The 21,494-nt window shown below is 39.9% G+C and overlaps 2 protein-coding genes across 2 annotated transcripts in view; both read right to left on the bottom strand.

The window, feature by feature from the left end:
* Positions 1-21,494, bottom strand: part of LOC134931928 (inactive cell surface hyaluronidase CEMIP2-like) — a 131,600-nt gene that overhangs the window by 29,023 nt on the left and 81,083 nt on the right. Inside the window, exons 12-18 of the mRNA XM_063925813.1 lie at positions 20,757-20,885; positions 20,572-20,657; positions 19,280-19,411; positions 18,984-19,019; positions 16,793-16,945; positions 14,407-14,584; positions 10,813-11,028 (exon numbers count right to left, since the gene is read on the bottom strand). Coding sequence (XP_063781883.1) covers positions 10,813-11,028; positions 14,407-14,584; positions 16,793-16,945; positions 18,984-19,019; positions 19,280-19,411; positions 20,572-20,657; positions 20,757-20,885 — 930 coding nt within the window. The remainder of the gene's footprint in view (positions 1-10,812; positions 11,029-14,406; positions 14,585-16,792; positions 16,946-18,983; positions 19,020-19,279; positions 19,412-20,571; positions 20,658-20,756; positions 20,886-21,494) is intronic.
* CEMIP (cell migration inducing hyaluronidase 1) overlaps positions 1-21,494 on the bottom strand; it is a 193,755-nt gene that overhangs the window by 164,297 nt on the left and 7,964 nt on the right. The window lies entirely within an intron of this gene.

The following is a 21,494-nucleotide window of genomic DNA, read 5'->3' as shown; positions in this document are numbered from 1 at the left end:
AACATCTGACACACGGAGAAGTTATATTGCCTCAACCCCATATCTGTCAGAAGTTGAACCCTCATCTGGAGAGAGAACACCAGATGTTTTCCCTTTAGGTGAGGTAACTAAGGTCTAAAAAATAGCCCCCAGACTACCAATTACCTGTCACTGTCCATAGCGAGCATGATGAAAGTGGCTATAGCAGGTAAAAACCAGCCTTAAACTCTGTCAAACGAATAGGCTGACAAATTTTTAAAACATTAATTTCAAAGTAGCAGATGCTGTTCTATTGTTACTGAACTTTGAACAAGACTGAAAGATAGGGGCACAAAGGTTCCTCCAAGTATACAAAATTAGCCCAATTGAAGCCATGTGCAAGAGAAACTATTACGTTTCTCAGGTTTGGCACCAAAGTCTCCTAATTTTCAAAATTTTGATGGTTCTGACTAATAGTTGGGTCAAAATTAATTACTAGTCAAGACACAAGAACACAAAATACTTTGCAGATCTCAATAAGGGCAGATAGTGACAGGACCAAAAGAAGCCCTAACTGAGGAGAGACTGTCCGAGATCCCAATGTTGAAGCCCAGTATACAAGAAGCAACCCATTAAGGCCTTATAACAACAACAGAGGTGCTGCCGCCGGCCTCAGGGGCTCCTATAAAATTGAGAATACTATGGAAAGTCGTGTCTAGTAACACTGTATAAACTTCTACCCTAAGAGTTCTATGAATACATCACATCAGATAGGAAGTTGCTAATGTCTCACAAGACAACAGTGTCCTTTCCCTAGCAATATAGAAGAAAGAGATACATACAGATTCATTTATTGCAGCCTGGGACAACACGCACGCGCACACACACACACACACATCCAGTTCTGTCAGCAGCCAATTAACTCACCGGTATGTTTTTGGACTATAGAAGGAAGCTGGAGCAAACCCATACAAACACAGGGAAAACACACACACACACTTCATACAGATAGGACCCCGGAGAACATGCAAATCTCATACAGGATTTAGTTTCCAGTCTCATTCACTAACAAAAAATCTCTGTCAGGGAAGCCCTAAAAATAACACTGGCCTAAGGCCCAGGATTTCTCCTTACACTTCCCCTATTTAGGAAATCCCAGTGCCTCCTGTGCAAATGGGTAATTCACAAATAGTTGTGGCCATTCATCCAAAAGCTGTGACATAGGATCTACGGTATTGGTACACTATACCTTCTCTCCCCCTCCACATATGCTGCTAGAGGTGCCATTCAACGTACTGTATGGGTCACAGACTCACAACAGATGCTTTTATAGAGGGTTGTAGAGGATTCTCACAGACCAAAGGAATAAGGGGCATTTGGTTAAGTGAAGGAGTAAAAAGGCATATAACCCTGAGAGCAATAACATTTGCTCTCAAATCCCTAGTATCACTACACTCACAGGCATTGTCCTTTCTAATACAAATAGACAATCAGATTTCAGTCTCCTACTTAAACAAAATTGCAGAGAAACGGTGCAGAGCCCTGCACAGGCAAAATTTGGACTGGGAACTATGGATACAAGTTGTGGATACATTGTGCTGCCTAACGTCCGCCTTCCCAAAGCTTGCATTATTTAAAATAAAATAAAAATACAAGTAAAATACAGACATTGATATAGGCTTATTTATCAGACACACAGGCACCTGTTTAGAGTCTAGTCTGCAGTCGCTTAGAACATGGGTGCCATGTTATACCCATGGGAATCTCTGGCATTGCTTCCTAATCCAACTTTATCTTCTAAGGTAAAGAATATTGAGCTACTTTGGCCAATCTGGCCATACAGAATCTGTTTATTTCTGCTCAGACTACTAGAAACCAGTCCAAATGTTCAGTAGGGTTTTCTCAGAACAGACCTTCTACAGGTCTTCTATAGACCATCCTCGGTGCATGTTGGTGGCAGCTTTAATGCTGTAGGTTGATAAAGGAATAATCGACTTAGTGGAAGCTACTCAACTCCTCATTACTGTTTTTGTACAAGACACAGCTCTTAAGATAGTACAAAACGTTAATGCTTGGAAGACGACTACTGGTAAGTCTATTATGTCCATCAGAGGTAATAACGGATTTAGATTTCCTAGTAGCAAAATTCCAACCTCTACAATCCTAGGTCCAGCCTTAAGCTTGACGATTCCTAATCAAATGCAAGAAAAGTTATACCGTAGACTAAGGACAGTGGCATCCCTTTTCAGAGAACTTCTTCCAAAGTACCCAAGTGCTTGGGATATTGACTATTTACTTACACTTTATTCCTGACTGGGCAGCTAAGGCTAAAGACAGCAATGTTAGTCTTTAAAACTGTCTAACCAGGGAATCTCGATGATCCACAACACATATGTTTGAAAAAAAAAAAAAAAAACTAGTGTCGAAGCATAACATTTGCTGGTCACTTTGAACTTACTACCACTTCAAGTGAACATTGAATGGCCAATACTTTATCAAAGAGCAAGTAGGCAAATGACCCACAATGACAGGACTAACAACTTGGTATCATCATATAATCTAACATTACTTGGGTATTTGCCACTTATAAGATTTACACATTGCCAAACCTGGAATTTTTGGACATTACACCGTAGTGCAGAAATACTGGGGGAGCTGGCTATCCCTTGTTTATTCATCTCTCTCAACTCATCATGCTCTTGTGTATTCCCAACAGGAGAAATATATGTTAATGTAACATATTTACTTGTGTTATATGGACAGGCTGCTGGGCAGGATGAGGCAATGGGGTTACACTTCCTGAAGAAAAATAGTTTTAATAAAAAAGCAGTATGTTTATATCTATTTTCCAGGTCTAATTGTCTATGTTGTTTGTGGATAGCTACAGAATTTTTAGGATGTAATATTATCTGGAAAGGTGGCCATGACGTATTGCACATATATGTATTTCAGATTTCAATGCTGTGGGGGGTGAAGGCATTGTCTTGTCATGTCTGTCATGGAAAAAAAACATTTCTGAGTTTGGGAATGAGTCAGCATTGGAATAATAACTGCTATTGTTAGAGAGGTAGCTGAAAAAGTAATGCTGCGTTCATTTAAAACAGTTTGGAGAACTGGAAACTGTTTTTTTTGTCTTCATGTAGTATGCCCGCAACGATAGCCATTTAATCTTATGAACCACTGTACTCCTCATACCTCAGTGATGTCATGTCACTAGCTCCTAGAGCAGGGGTGGGGAACCTTTTTTCTACCAAGGGCCATTTGGATATTTATAAAATCCTTCAGGGGCCATACAAAAATTATCAACTTAAAAATTGGAAAAAACAATATATACAGCGCTTAGGAAACTGGATATGGAAAAAACAAATAATATATTTTATTGTATAGAATTTGTTGCAAAACTTAATCTAAAACTTCATAGATGTACATCAGATATATAAAAGAAAATTATATGCATAAAAGAAGTATATATATATATATATATATATATATATGTTAAAAATTTGGGCAAACACAGCACAGCAATTAGTCTGGTATATTACCATGCAAGAAGTTGAGCAGTCAGTTGGTGTATATACTCCAAGGAATTTATGCCACAGTCCTGGGGGCAATTTACAATGCTGGCAGATGAAAATCCACAAAATTCTTAGGACGCGTTTCGCTGTACCAACAGCTTTACCTTGATAAAGCTGTTGGTACAGCGAAACGCGTTGGTTAAGAGAAGTTGGGCACTACAGACTCCACTACCTTATATCTGGAACAAGCCTAGAAGTCCGTACACAAGCCAAAACGGGGATTCGACAGACATCCACTAACAACATAGGAGACCAAGCTTCAAATAGGACTGGGTAGCTGCTCGAAGGTCTGTCCTAAGAATTTTGTGGACTTTCATCTGCCAGCATTGTAAATTGCCCCCAGGACTGTGACATAAGTTCCTTGGAGTATATACACCAACTGACTGCTCAACTTATTGCATGGTAATATACCAGACTAATTGCTGTGCTTGCCCAAATTTTTAACATATATATATATATATATATATATATATACTTCTTTTATGCATATAATTTTCTTTTATATATCTGATGTACATCTATGAAGTTTTAGATTAAGTGTTGCAACAAATTCTATACAATAAAATATATTGTTTGTTTTTTCCATATCCAGTTTCCTAAGCGCTGTATATATAGTGTTTTTTCTTGTCACTCTCAGGGGCTAACTACCCCTTTCTAACAGCAGCTTTAACGAGAAGCATCCCATCTTAACAAGCGCCGAATTTATTACCTTGGTAATTCCTTCCTCCACAGCAACTTAAAAATTAGCCTGCCCCCAGTAGTTATGCCCCAAGTCAGTAGCTATGCCCCCAGTCAGTAGTTATGCCCCCAGCAGATATACCCCCAGTCAGTTGTTATGCCCCATTAAATATGCCCCATTAGATTTGCCCTCTAGTAGCGCCGCTTACACACACACATTAAACGAAAAAAAAAAACACAATACTCACCAGCCTCGCTCCTGCTTCCAGACCGTTGCCCTCCGCTTGGCCGTCGGCTCCTCAGAACTATGGGAGACGTCATGACATCTCTCCCATAGCACCGCACACGCACACTGCCATAGCCGGAAGCCAGAGCTCAGGAGTCAGCTCCTGCCTCCGGCTGCTGCTGAGGGGAAGAAGCCGGGCGCCCGCTAGTAACAAAATCTCAGCGGGCGCCCAACATCTCCAAGGTTAGGTGAGCCTGGCCGGGCCGGATCAAGTGGCACTGCGGGCCTTATACGGCCCGTGGGCCTGAGGTTCCCCACCCCTGTCCTAGAGACTACATATGCTGAATTTATTAGGTTCTGCCCACAACACTGCTGCCAGCACTATGAGTAGACAGCACTATGCTTTATGGAGGGAATTCAATTCTACGCTTCTTGCTGCCATATGGGGTGTTATATCGCTGTGGCATGCCTTCGCCATTGATTCAGTGGCACTCCGTCCGAGGTACATCACCAAGAATTGAATTACCCACTAAGGCTTTGCAGTATTTCCTCCAGTGTAGATGGTGCACGCAAATCTCTCCTGAGCTTGAATATAATATTATAATGGTAAGCACCAGTGGGTTGTTGGCACACGACAGGCAGAAAAATAGTTTGGAATTTTAAACAAGACAAGTGAGCCATGCCTGAATCATGACTGTGGGAATGTGCAGAAAGCATTTCTAATAAGGCAATGTTTGATGGGATGATCTGTATTACATAAATAGCAATGGTAGAAAAAAAGGATGTACTTACCACAAAATATTCTAGTCACACTAAAAGTAATATGCTATTATACAAACAGAATTTAACAATGCTGTGCCATTGTACAACATGATGCTGAACCCATAAAATTTTAGAGGGAGCTCAATTTGTGAAAACTGGACACATGGGAGCCTTACGACATGAAAACTAGATATAATGATTATAATACAAACATATGACAAACTATACACACATAGGACACTACACCTGCCCAACATGTCCTGACCACTAGACATGATCTTAATATAGTATAATGACACTATACAGACATAGGACACAACACCTGACCAACAAGACCTAACCACTAGACATGATCATAATATAGTATAATGACACTATACAGACATAGGACACTACACCTGCCCAACATGTCCTGTCCACTAGACATGATCTTAATATAGTATAATGACACTATACAGACATAGGACACTACACCTGCCCAACATGTCCTGACCACTAGACATGATCATAATATAGTATAATGACACTATACAGACATAGGACACAACAACTGCCCAACATGACCTGACCACTAGACATGATCATAATATAGTATAATGACACTATACAGACATAGGACACAACACCTGCCCAACATGTCCTTACAGCTATATGTGATCATAATATACTACAATGACACTATACAGACATAGGACACTACACCTTCCCAACATGTCCTGACCACTAGACATGATCATAATATAGTACAATGACACTATACATACATAGGACACTACACCTGCCCAACATGTCCTGTCGACTAGATATGATCATAATATAGTACAATGACACTATACATACATAGGACACTACACCTGCCCAACATGACCTGACCAATATACATGATCATAATATAGTACAATGACACTGTACAGACATAGGACACTACACCTGCCCAACATGTCCTGTCCACTAGATATGATCATAATATAGTACAATGACACTATGCATACATAGGACACTACACCTGCCCAACATGTCCTGACCACTATATGTGATCATAATATAGTACAATGACACTATACATACATAGGACACAACACCTGCCCAACATGTCCTGACCACTAGACATGATCATAATATAGTATAATGACACTATACAGACATAGGACACAACACCTGCCCAACATGACCTTACAGCTATATGTGATCATAATATACTACAATGACACTATACAGACATAGGACACTACACCTTCCCAACATGTCCTGACCACTAGACATGATCATAATATAGTACAATGACACTATACATACATAGGACACTACACCTGCCCAACATGTCCTGTCCACTAGATATGATCATAATATAGTACAATGACACTATACATACATAGGACACTACACCTGCCCAACATGACCTGACCAGTATACATGATCATAATATAGTATAATGACACTGTACAGACATAGGACACTACACCTGCCCAACATGTCCTGTCCACTAGATATGATCATAATATAGTACAATGACACTATACATACATAGGACACTACACCTGCCCAACATGTCCTGACCACTATATGTGATCATAATATACTACAATGACACTATACATACATAGGACACTACACCAGCCCAACATGTCCTGACCACTAGACATGATCATAATATAGTATAATGACACTGTACAGACATAGGACACTACACCTGCCCAACATGTCCTGTCCACTAGATATGATCATAATATAGTACAATGACACTATACATATATAGGACACTACACCTGCCCAACATGTCCTGTCCACTAGACATGATCATAATATAGTACAATGACACTATACATACATAGGACACTACACCTGCCCAACATGTCCTGACCACTAGATATGATCATAATATAGTACAATGACACTATACATACATAGGACACTACACCTGCCCAACATGACCTGACCAGTATACATGATCATAATATAGTACAATGACACTGTACAGACATAGGACACTACACCTGCCCAACATGTCATGTCCACTAGATATGATCATAATATAGTACAATGACACTATACATACATAGGACACTACACCTGCCCAACATGTCCTGACCACTATATGTGATCATAATATACTACAATGACACTATACATACATAGGACACTACACCTACCCAACATGTCCTGACCACTAGACATGATCATAATATAGTATAATGACACTGTACAGACATAGGACACTACACCTGCCCAACATGTCCTGTCCACTAGATATGATCATAATATAGTACAATGACACTATACATACATAGGACACTACACCTGCCCAACATGTCCTGTCCACTAGATATGATCATAATATAGTACAATGACACTATACATACATAGGACACTACACCTGCCCAACATGACCTGACCAGTATACATGATCATAATATAGTACAATGACACTGTACAGACATATGACACTACACCTGCCCAACATGTCCTGACCACTAGATATGATCATAATATAGTACAATGACACTATACATACATAGGACACTACGCCTGCCCAACATGACCTGACCAGTATACATGATCATAATATAGTACAATGACACTGTACAGACATAGGACACTACACCTGCCCAACATGTCCTGTCCACTAGATATGATCATAATATAGTACAATGACACTATACATACATAGGACACTACACCTGCCCAACATGACCTGACCAGTATACATGATCATAATATAGTACAATGACACTATACATAAATAGGACACTACACCTGCCCAACATGTCCTGACCACTAGATATGATCATAATATAGTACAATGACACTATGCATACATAGGACACTACACCTGCCCAACATGTCCTGACCACTATATGTGATCATAATATAGTACAATGACACTATACATACATAGGACACTACACCTACCCAACATGTCCTGACCACTAGACATGATCATAATATAGTATAATGACACTGTACAGACATAGGACACTACACCTACCCAACATGTCCTGTCCACTAGATATGATCATAATATAGTACAATGACACTATACATACATAGGACACTACACCTGCCCAACATGTCCTGTCCACTAGATATGATCATAATATAGTACAATGACACTATACATACATAGGACACTACACCTGCCCAACATGACCTGACCAGTATACATGATCATAATATAGTACAATGACACTGTACAGACATAGGACACTACACCTGCCCAACATGTCCTGTCCACTAGATATGATCATAATATAGTACAATGACACTATACATACATAGGACACTACACCTGCCCAACATGACCTGACCAGTATACATGTTCATAAAATAGTACAATGACACTGTACAGACATAGGACACTACACCTGCCCAACATGTCATGTCCACTAGATATGATCATAATATAGTACAATGACACTATACATACATAGGACACTACACCTGCCCAACATGACCTGACCAGTATACATGATCATAATATAGTACAATGACACTATACATACATAGGACACTACACCTGCCCAACATGTCCTGACCACTAGATATGATCATAATATAGTACAATGACACTATACATACATAGGACACTACACCTGCCCAACATGTCCTGTCCACTAGATATGATCATAATATAGTACAATGACACTATACATGCATAGGACACTACACCTACCCAACATGTCCTGTCCACTAGATATGATCATAATATAGTACAATGACACTATACATACATAGGACACTACACCTGCCCAACATGTCCTGTCCACTAGATATGATCATAATATAGTACAATGACACTATACATACATAGGACACTACACCTGCCCAACATGACCTGACCAGTATACATGATCATAATATAGTACAATGACACTGTACAGACATAGGACACTACACCTGCCCAACATGTCCTGTCCACTAGATATGATCATAATATAGTACAATGACACTATACATACATAGGACACTACACCTGCCCAACATGACCTGACCAGTATACATGTTCATAAAATAGTACAATGACACTGTACAGACATAGGACACTACACCTGCCCAACATGTCATGTCCACTAGATATGATCATAATATAGTACAATGACACTATACATACATAGGACACTACACCTGCCCAACATGACCTGACCAGTATACATGATCATAATATAGTACAATGACACTATACATACATAGGACACTACACCTGCCCAACATGTCCTGACCACTAGATATGATCATAATATAGTACAATGACACTATACATACATAGGACACTACACCTGCCCAACATGTCCTGTCCACTAGATATGATCATAATATAGTACAATGACACTATACATGCATAGGACACTACACCTACCCAACATGTCCTGTCCACTAGATATGATCATAATATAGTACAATGACACTATACATACATAGGACACTACACCTGCCCAACATGTCCTGTCCACTAGATATGATCATAATATAGTACAATGACACTATACATACATAGGACACTATACCTGCCCAACATGACCTGACCAGTATACATGATCATAATATAGTACAATGACACTGTACAGACATAGGACACTACACCTGCCCAACATGTCCTGTCCACTAGATATGATCATAATATAGTACAATGACACTAAACATACATAGGACACTACACCTGCCCAACATGACCTGACCAGTATACATAATCATAATATAGTACAATGACACTGTACAGACATAGGACACTACACCTGCCCAACATGTCCTGTCCACTAGATATGATCATAATATAGTACAATGACACTATACATACATAGGACACTACACCTGCCCAACATGACCTGACCAGTATACATGATCATAATATAGTACAATGACACTATACATACATAGGACACTACACCTGCCCAACATGTCCTGACCACTAGATATGATCATAATATAGTACAATGACACTATACATACATAGGACACTACACCTGCACAACATGTCCTGTCCACTAGATATGATTATAATATAATACAATGACACTATACATACATAGGACACTACACCTGCCCAACATGTCCTGATCACTAGATATGATCATAATATAGTACAATGACACTATACATACATAGGACACTACACCTGCCCAACATGACCTGACCAGTATACATGATCATAATATAGTACAATGACACTATACATACATAGGACACTACACCTGCCCAACATGTCCTGACCACTAGATATGATCATAATATAGTACAATGACACTATACATACATAGGACACTACACCTGCCCAACATGACCTGACCAGTATACATGATCATAATATAGTACAATGACACTATACAGACATAGGACACTACACCTGCCCAACATGTCCTGATCACTAGATATGATCATAATATAGTACAATGACACTATACAGACATAGTTAATCTAATAAGATGCTCTCTGGCTGAAGGAGGAAATCAAGGCACCTGGAGGGGACCTAAACACAGGGAGAACGTGCAACACTGCCCTGGTCACAATAAGGGTGAGCACTGAACATAATCATAATAATGAAGCACATTTGTTAGTCTTAGTATCTGCAAAATGTACAGAATTCAACTTAAAGATCATATATAACTTCTAAGCACCCACCTGTGCGTATCTGCCTGCGCATATCACTCCATTCCACCGTGGCACTGTGAGACATCCTGGGTGGCGCAGAATATAATTGTCTGCTCGCCCAACAAACGTATCAGGATATCCAGTCAGTGAGCCATCCAGGTCATGGAAGATCGAGCTTTTGTCACCATCATAGTCATTAGCTCCAAACCACTGTCCAGAGCGACCAAAAAATACTTTGAGCCCAACCTAGAGACAGGATTGAAAAATTAAAGTCCAGCAGTATCAAGACGTATTATCGTTGGATAGGCAAATGGATTTAAAGTGTTCCTTAATCCACTGCAGACTCCTTTGGTTTTGATATGTATTAAACTATCTTCTCCTTGTGCCGTGGTTAATATGTGGATTAGGAAAAATATTTATCATCTGTCAAGATCATAGCAGTGAGCAAGGGCTACATCTGCAGCACATAAATAGGGTAATTGCACATATTAAGATTCGATTTGCAGATGTGGGAAGATATCCAGAGGAATACAAATACAATATATTTGGCCTGATAAATAAAGTAGCTAATTAAGATAGGATATGGGGCCGGTGCTTAAGTTCTCTTCATCTCTATTATTGACTCATTCTAGCGCATGTCTTAAGTAATTAAAAAACCACGTAACAGAGAGTTGCTGTCAGTTACTAAATAAGGAGCATTATCTTTTTGTATAGTACATTGCATAGACATGTGTAAACACACTGGTAATGCCAGAAGAGTGAGAATGTATTATTGCATCTGGAGTCATTTGTGAGCTATCTGCTACAATCCAGCATATTCCAGTATAAGCAAGGAGAAAGGAGAAATAGGCTGTGTCTTTCTGGTGCATACATAAGATCAAACACATTTAAAAATATGCACATTCTCTGAGAGAGGATAAAAGACAAATAATAAATGGACAGTACAATAGGACACCACTAATGTAATATAACTTTTCAATACATTTTGAGGATTGTGTTTGGTTCTAATTTAATTGTCATGTTTTGGTTTTGGTTCAGAATTCTGATTTAAAATCCAAATCTTGGGTTTGTGTTTTCTTGAAAAAGGATAAAAACAGCTATAATGTAATTTTTGCAATCCAAAACATGAAATTCGGATTTAAAATATGAATTATGAACTGTGGGAAGATCAGAACCAGAACTTGGTTCAGTTCGGATGCACATAATTCGGGTGGGTTCGGATTTCTAAAGAACTGAACTTCACATCTGTAATTTTAACAGAACCGCTTGTATCGCTTTAATTAATGTTAAAATCATTTTTTAGTACACTGCTACGTAAGGATTTTTACTATAGTCACTTACTGAATCAATATAGTGCAAAAATGTGTAGCTGCATCATCATAAATATAACTATTTTCTTTCACTTAAATGCCATTTTACCAAAATATTTTATATTTTTTTCAAGTTCTGCTTTTCACAGAAACCTGGACCAAATTAGTAAGTATGAAAATTTGCTTACTTTTATGTAAAAACTTTTATGCAAAGTCCTTAGCAAACGCGTATACATAAGCAGCGTTGATGCAATAATAAGGAACATCCAATCCCTGAGTGAGTCTATGGTCGTGCAGACTGGCTGTGGCAGTAGTGACGCTGGTGCCATGTTTCCCTGCGTACATGATCGCAGCTGAAGTCAGATACATATCCTGAAATGGCCATGACACGCCTGAGTTTTTGCTGCCCCTCCCAGTTACCTCCCCCAAACTGTCCATTCCTGTCAATCACTCTGCGTTAAAAATCTTACTGCGCGCGTAATTGCAAAGTTACCTTTGCACATATGCAGTGTGATTGCGGCACATGTCCAGTCTGCCGATAATCGCTCAGTTGCGTGAACAGCGTCAATGCGTTCAAACATGAAATAGGTCCTAAGTGTATAGTATACATACAGGCTCGGACTGGCCCATAGGGGTACAGGGGAAACCACCGGTGGGCCCCACTGCCTGGGGGCCCACCCTCTCAATTATACATTATGAATATGTTACATTATACTGCACAGGACTATGGTGTATTTTCTACAGTGCATTGCTGTTATTATTCTGGAACATTATCATACATGCACTAGCAGTATTTACTATATATATTATTTATCAAGGGGCCCAAACCATGCACTAATGGTTAGCCAAGCCTCTAAGAATGGGCCCCTACCACTGCATTTCCCCGGTGGGCCCTTCATGCCCCAGTCCAACACTGTATACATATGTATGTAGTTTCTTTATGTTGGTATGCTTTTAGTGTCCTGTCTGTCTCGAGAAACACAGCACGTTAAGAATACTCTGGTAATGATAATGCTCCAGAGTTGCACACATCACGAGCTTGACTATCGAAACAATAGCTATCATTACAAACACGGAGAATATAGTAAATGTGAGCTGCATTATTTGTGACTGCACAAAGGTGTTGGTTGTATTGGACCTGGGGGTAAACTAAATTTACTAAGATGGGAGTTCTATTTAAAATGGGATGTTGCCCATAGCAAGTAGCAACCAATCAGATTCCAGGTATTATCTTCTAGAAGGTGCTAGATAAATGAGAAGTAGAATCTGATTGGTTGCTATGGGCAACATCCCATCTTAAATAGAACTCCCACGTTAGTAAATTTACCCCCTGGTACCAGTAAGATCTATTTAGGGTAATCCTCAATATGAAATACATCTCCAGCTCTGAGAAATCCCTTTATTTCCCTCTGTTGACACTGTGTCTATGGAGGCTGCAAGCATATTACAAGTCAGCAAAAAATTAAAAAGCCAACATGTTTTGTCCTGAATTTCTGGCACATGTCTGAGGAATAATATGTATTTTCTGATTCATCTGTTCACTTTAATTGCTACTCAACCCTTAAAGTGAGAGATTTTATGTGTTGCCTACGTGGGGAACCTACCCTTACGTCAGCATCTTGTAAGTGGACTCGGGTCACTTGGTTAAGGTGGGGTGATGTGGACATAGCTTTCTCCCAGCGCAGACAGACATTAACTCTGAAGTATTTTCTCAAGATTTATATTTGGCAAGAACTATAAACCTTAACTCTCCAATAGAAGATGAATGCATTTGAGCGGGAATGGTACATGATGGCCTATCCTTGAGATGTATCTAGACTGGCACTACCTAGTTAATCATCCGTCCACTTGATGTCTTTCTCTGCAAGACTCTGCGGGTCTGGCATTTCAGGTGTAGCTCCGAACTGGTTCAGACAATTCCTCTGTTTTATGATGAATAATGAAAAGCGTATCAACTGAGCTGAGTACAATCTCAGGAGAAAGGTCAGGGCAACCTGCAAGACACACACACAGCTACCACATACTTTGCAGTAAGAACTCAGCAAGGGATGAGCTGCCAACACAAGCACACTATCAGACTGAAGCTCAGCAATAACTAAGTCCTCAGCATGCTATCTCTCTGCTTACAGCATGGTCCTGGCCTCCATAAACCCTACTGAAAACAATCAAGCTGCTCGCTATAATGATGGTGGGATGTTTAACGCTATAGTTACCAGGTGATAACACAGGAAACAGTGGAACTATATGACTGGTATTTCCATCAATACTTCTGTCTCTGTCTGAAGTGTTGCATGTGCTAAGATATTTCACTTACACTCCTCTCCATCTTGACCAGAGAAATGTTGTTTTGAGGTGTAATCTGCCAGGAATTCTTCAAGGAAAAGCCAATTGCGCTGGAGGCTCGATCCCCAGTTGGGAGGAATTTCTTGAACGTGCATCTGAGGAGCCTGACTGGCCCATCGTATATCTGAAACCCACGGATTGGGAATGTCCTAGATAAGATACATAGTCAGAAGTTGTTAGTGTATCCTAGGTATTTCACATTGGAATTACCCCTATAAAACCCTGTTCACTCTTTAATGCTTTTCCATTTTCCATTCTATGTCTCCATAGTATTGTCTTCCTATACTAATTTTTACACTTCTGCCAGCAAATTCACCACTGGCTAGAGAAAGACTTATTTAGGGGTAATGGGTACAGGAGACATATTCTTTCCAAACTGTATGAGGGGGAGACAGAGAAGGTGGTGGTGGGGGAGGGAGTGTAAGAGAGAGAGAGAAGTGGGAAGAAAGTGAGAAAGTGAGAGGGGGAAAAGGGGGGAGAGAGAGAGAGAGAGAGAGAGAGAGAGAGAGAGAGAGAGAGAGAGAGAGAGAGAGTGTTGTGTATGCTGCACAGGAAACATGTACAAATCACACTGCTCTGCAAAAAAGGAGCTAATGACATATCCTGTGCTGGACTAATATTGGTCTTAGCATCTTATATTTTAACCAGCTTTGCTGACCTATGGGAAGGTGGGGTTCTGGACAGCTATAATCATACTATAACTTCCTACAGTATGTTAGCAGTCCTATACAATTGACTATAATAATACCTATGCTTCCCCTCTCTTTTGTTATGGAGCCCATTTATCAATAATTGCATTTGCAATACAATCTGGGTGTGATATTAGCGACCAAAATCACATTGCGATATGCAATTATATTGCTGTAATGTATAAAAATGCACCCGCAGGGACAGGGTTTCTGAGTGGAGCCCGTCCCTGCAATGTGTTTATGTCAGTGCCGGTACTCCTATGCGTGCTCGACCCACTGACCATGCATGTGTAGTGGCCATTGCTTGGGATCTCCCGCTGCTCTTTGTGAATTGTAGCCCATAGGCTACAATGGGCTAATGCAGTGGTTTCCAAACTTTTTTGAATCACGGCACCCTAGAATATAAGAATTTTTTTCACGGTGCCACTAGGCCAAAAATTTCTTATTGAGAAATTTAGAAATAAATGTTACATTAAATAGATCGCGTTTATATGTCATCCTTAGGGTCAGTTGTGTGGTGAGGGACAAGATTTGCTTCTGTTTGGTCACATATTTTATGAATGGCAGCCACCAGCACTGGTTTTGCCTATTATATTGACCATGAATAATTTGAATTGGTCCTGGACCACCAACCCAGGGCACCCCTGCAAGTGTCCCGAGGCACCCCAGGGAGCCACGGCACACAGTTTGGGAACCTCTGGGCTAATGCCATCTTTAGATGGTGTTACATTGAAACCCCCGCTGCAGCTGTTATCAGGAATAGAGGCATATCTACTGTCATGCCTCCCTCATACTTGCTGGTGATACTAAATATTTACTGCAAATATTTAACAATAAATGGGCCCAATAGGAAATACACTGGAGGATCTTAAACTTGAGTTCAGGTTATATGTAAAAACGTGCAAAACACAGGATTCAGTTCTCATTTCATAATGTATTTTCTTCTAATTACTTCGCTCTTTACTACAAGCTAGCTATACCATACAGTACTTCTAAAATACAGCTGGTAGGAGATTCTATACTTGTCCTGTACTAATAAAATCTCATTCACCATCTCACATAGGCCTGTATTCAGTTCTTATCATTTATCAGTGTTTAGGCAAGTAAAACATAAGTAGATACACTTAAACGTTATTATAGATAAAAAGAATCTTATTTTCAACACATGAAACATTTTAAAATATCCACATGTAGGCCAAATGTAATGACGTCAGAGTTGGCCGGACTTGCGGGCTCCTGACCGAACTTGGACGTTTTTTGAAAGCGACAATCAGTTATAAGACAAAACAATGATTGCCGCTTTAAAAAAACATCTGAGTTCGGCCAGGAACCTGCGGCCAACTTGGACATCATTACAGCCGGCCCTTGGTCTGGAAAACATAAATGGTTAGCAGTACTTGCTGTAGGAATCAGTTTGGCCACCCCTGCTTTATATTGATGGTTTTAAAACCTGTCTATAAGCCCCACTTGTCCTTAATCAAGTATTTTTGTTGGGTCACTCATCTAAAAAAAATATATAATCTTAAAAAAAAATATAAATGTTAACATAAATAAATGACAATAGCATAAATAGATAACTATAAATATTTCACTTAGGTGCTTCTTATGCCCTTAAATAAGGGATGAAACTGATGTTAACTTTATATTACATAACTAAGTGAATCTTACTGGTTCCTTGGCAATGACCTCTGTTCCCCGGACCCTCCACGTCCCCAGTAGCTGTTCTGTCCACCTTGTGAGCCCACATTCTCACTCTCCCCTACGAAGATAGAATCGGTGATCTCCAGACTGGAACCATCATCAGTTGGGAATGTTCCGTCACTGAAAAAAAAATCACATCATAGAGGGTAATTCAGACCTGAACGCAGCCACATGTCTGTACGCAGTGGCTGCATTAAGAGAGTCTGCACACACGCACCTGCTGCAGTGCTGGTGCGTGACCCTACCCTGGAAGGATGCGGTCGCAAGGTGACTGACAGCCGCTCCCATCGTGGGTAGGCGTTGTTGCAACGTTTTGTGGGTGCAGTCCGGACAACACAGGCATGTCCTGACGGTTTTCAGACTGCTGCTTGATGTCAACCTTAAATCAATGCATCCGCAATTAAATTGCAGACGCATCACCGGGTGGCGCCAGACAGAGGCAGAACTGTGGGAGGCAACGGAGTCAGCTGCCGCCGGGCTCCTGTTCTGAAGGGGGGCACCTCTCCTCCCATTCTATGACACCATTGAATTAAGTTAATTGATAGCTGCCACTGTCTTTTCAGTGGCCGACTTCCTCACTGGTCCCTGCACCTTACAAATCACACCTTCTTTATTATACTGTAGATACACATTTTACAAGTATCACACCCAGGATTAGAAACCACAACCTATTACACTGGAAGCAGACACCTTACTGATTAAGCTGTTTGCTCCTGTATAGGAAATATGAGAATTCTAACTACAGGAAGTTACTTCTCTGACAATTACACGTAACTTCATATAGTTAGAATTCTCATGCTTCCTGTACAGGAGCTAATAGCTCCATCAGTAAAGTGTCTGCTGTTAGTGTAACAGGTCATGGGTTCTAATCCTGGGTATGACTGCTAAGAAATGTGTGATTTAAAATAAAAGACAATTAAATGTATAAATACAGTATATACATTTTTTTCAGAACACTACACACACACACACACACACACACACACACACACACACGCGCGTGTGTGTGTGTGTATATATATATATATATAATATATATATATATATACATATATATATATATATAAATGCACATCTACATACATATATTTATCTTAATATAGTAAATAGGGGGGCACCAATATTAATCTTGCCTCCAGGCAACTGGGACGAACTTACGCCACTGGCGCCAGACACATGTTGGGCGGCATTGCCCTGTGCTGGGCGGCCCCCAGCATGTGAGCAGATGGACGCAGATCCCCCATAATCTGTTATAAATATGTTTTTAGATATCTTTAGTCATTATTATATTGCCAAGGCATTGACTATTTCATATGCAAAATTTTAACATAACATACAACAAAGAATACAATTTACAGAGCTGTGGACTTCTACAGGTACAGTATGTACAGAAAGAATGACCAAATCTGGCTCACCATAAAATAATTACAGACATCGCAATACTACCAATAAACTTCTACGTCCACCACATTCCCAAATATTATATTATAGAATTTAGGGATTCTGATTAATTCTGATTCGGAACGAAAACAAGAAAAAGCAAGTAACTGTGCCCCTGGGCAAAACCACGTTGCATCTGGGGCAGATGTAACGTGCAGAGAGATTTAGATTTGGGTTGTAAAAAGAAAGCTATCTAACATTTGTGACCTTCATGCAAAAGTAGCCAGTATTTACCCTGTACAGAAAAATATAAATGTATGTGCTTCCCTTGCAGGGCAACATGGGTTGTTCCAGAGACAAAGGCACTTGCTTTTTTTCTTTACTTTCAAATCAGAATCAGGTCCTTAATTAAGAGGTGTGATTTATTGCCTCCCAAAGCTGTAAGTTCGTGTTTTACTTGCTGGAGTGGGAGGGGAGTTACAGCCTCCAGATTTGTTGGCGTGACAGAACAAGAGGAGAATGTAACATTTATAAAGAGTACAGTGTCTTGTCCTCAAGCACATACTAGTTGTTAGAATTAAAGACATTATAAATAGGATTAAAAGCATTATGTAATAATAGAATAACATGAATAGATGTAATCATACTGCAAGAATAGGATAAGTCAAGCATCCAAACTGACCTCTGAATAACTAATAAAGTGAGTACTGGGTAAATATTTAACAAGCATGAAGCACAATCTAGAAGACAAATGACCTTATGATAAATGGTTTCCTACCTGGCTAGTGTAAGTCCAATTCCATTATCTGAAAACCTAGAAGAGTAGAACGGTCATCACATTAGAACAATGGGTACCATTAACAAAACATGCAATGTTGGAAGGTATCTATCAATTAAAAACGTTAATAGATTGTGATTTGTGTAGTTAATATTTTATTCTATTTGTTTCAGCATCTATATCATTATTATGCCTTTGACCTATACTGATAGGTTGTACTACATTATACTAAATTAGATCTGTATCTGAAACAATATGGTTAAACTTACTCACGCTACAACTAATGAGTAACTCACCCTGAGTTCCGGAAGATAATGTCACCACCCCGGGCCCATGCCCCATGGTCATTGTTCTTGAAGGCAATGAGTCCATCAATGAGAGCGGGCACTCGAGGTTTTGAAGGATCTGAGTCCTGGTGAGGGCGGAAGCTGAGAGGAAAGTAAAACAAAACTGGGATTATACAGAGGAAGGAAGAGATGTATAATATTAATAGGAAGTGCTGAAAATAATGCAGGATAAATCTCTCTAGTCCAACACCCCTAAGAAGCAGACAATGGGCAGCTAAGAGGCTCTTATGAATCAGATAATATGAGAGAATTACAAATGTTAGGACCAGTACTGTACTAGAACTACAGTATTTACAGGTGTAGGGATCCCAACAGCCGGCATACTGAAGACCATCTGTATATACTCTACAATGGATGCTTTTGAGTGGTCTTGAAAATTGGTGCTAAATTGCCAAATTTGCAACACCATCCTGAAATTCCCCCTGCACTTAACTGTTATTTAGAATCTTTACTTGGTATGTTATCTGATTGGCTTGTCTCTCTATTATAGTCTTTCTGTTACTATTTAACTGGCATGCTTTAATAAGACTCCAAAGACTGTTAGTATATATGCTTATATGGTAAACCTATAAAGTTCATTAATGTCAATTAATAAAAGTGACAACTGATCTTAAAGACAACATTACCACAGTTTGCAGCATACGTAATAGTTCTTCAATGATAAATCTGAACATAGCTTACCAACATAATAGAGGAAGACATGAGAAAATTCATCAGAATGCATTTTATGAACAAGTGACACCCCTGAGGCATATGGGACCTTGTGACTCCTTATCATTCTGTGATGTGATAGGCTGCACATTCATGTGATGTCACTAGTTCTTAGGGCTTGCAGTTACAATGCCGGCTGTTGGGATCCCAGCATTCAGGATACCGACGCCGAAATCCCGACAATGCCGACAGCCGGAATCCTGGTGCACCAGGGCTATTCCCACTTGTGGGTGTCCACGACACCCATAGGTTGGGAACAGATCCTGTGGCGAGCTCAGAGAGCCATCGAGCCCACAGCGTGGCAATCGCAGCAAGCCCGCAAGGGGACTCTTAGCACTCGCCCCGCTGCTGGCATTCTGGCGGACGGGATGACACTGTCGGGATATTGACAGCAGGCATCCCGCCCGCCGGTACACCATATGTACTTATTCTTAGTGAGTGAGTTTAGACTGCATTGGTGCAGATCTGTCTGCGCTCGCTGTGTGTAGGCAACCAATATACATTAATGTAACCAATAACTCTGTTCTTACCGCGCATTATCCACTGTTAGGTATTCCCGAGGATTCTCTGCATTCGCCACTGTTGTCTTCACTCCTTTCCCAATGAATAATCCAGCCTAAAGATGATACATGATTTATAACAGAGGTTAAACAACAATATTATTTAAAGTTGAAATGAATGGAATTGAGTCATGTTATATAAATTCTAGGTTTACCTTGAAGTTGGAATGTACCCTGTTATTGTGAAATATTCCCAGGGGAGTGAATTCAGTCTGTCCCTCTGGATACAGGCCCTCTGAAAGACCTGATGGGACTCTGTGAAATATGAACCAGATGCCAACGTCCTAGATCACAGGTCAACAAATAAATGTGAGAGTTGTTAATAACACGAGGCCGAGGACAAGCAGCTATATATTACCGAGGACAAGCAGCAATATATTACCGAGGACAAGCAGCAATATATTACTGCCAAACAGAATATTACCAATATTTCCAAACAGTCCGTCCTCAAGACACCCTAACAGACCAGGTTTTAAGAATATCCATCCATATGCACAGGTGAATTCATTAGTATCCTGGTTTGTTTGATTTAACCATCTGTGATTAAGCATGCATATCCTTAAAACCTAGACCAATAGTGTGAAACCCTGGCTTCAAATACAGTTTAGAAGTATATATATATATATATATATATATATATATATATATATAATTTTGCTATATCTGACATTCATACACTGATGTTGGCCGGGTAAAATGTATCACACTGTCTTTCTAACTGACTGTATAATAGCATTTTAGTAGTATAGGCATAATATATTAAGGGATTCATTCAATTAGGCAGGTATTACTCACGCATAGGGCTGCATACAAAAATACATGAGTCTGGGGTGAGATCGGGGAGTTGTAGTGATGTTGGTGTTGCTACTACACTGTTACATCAACAACTGACC

Source organism: Pseudophryne corroboree, chromosome 6 (genome assembly GCF_028390025.1).
Source record: "Pseudophryne corroboree isolate aPseCor3 chromosome 6, aPseCor3.hap2, whole genome shotgun sequence".
Lineage (NCBI taxonomy): Eukaryota > Metazoa > Chordata > Amphibia > Anura > Myobatrachidae > Pseudophryne > Pseudophryne corroboree.
Note: the sequence above shows the minus strand (reverse complement) of the source record. Positions and strands in the feature narration are given on the sequence as shown.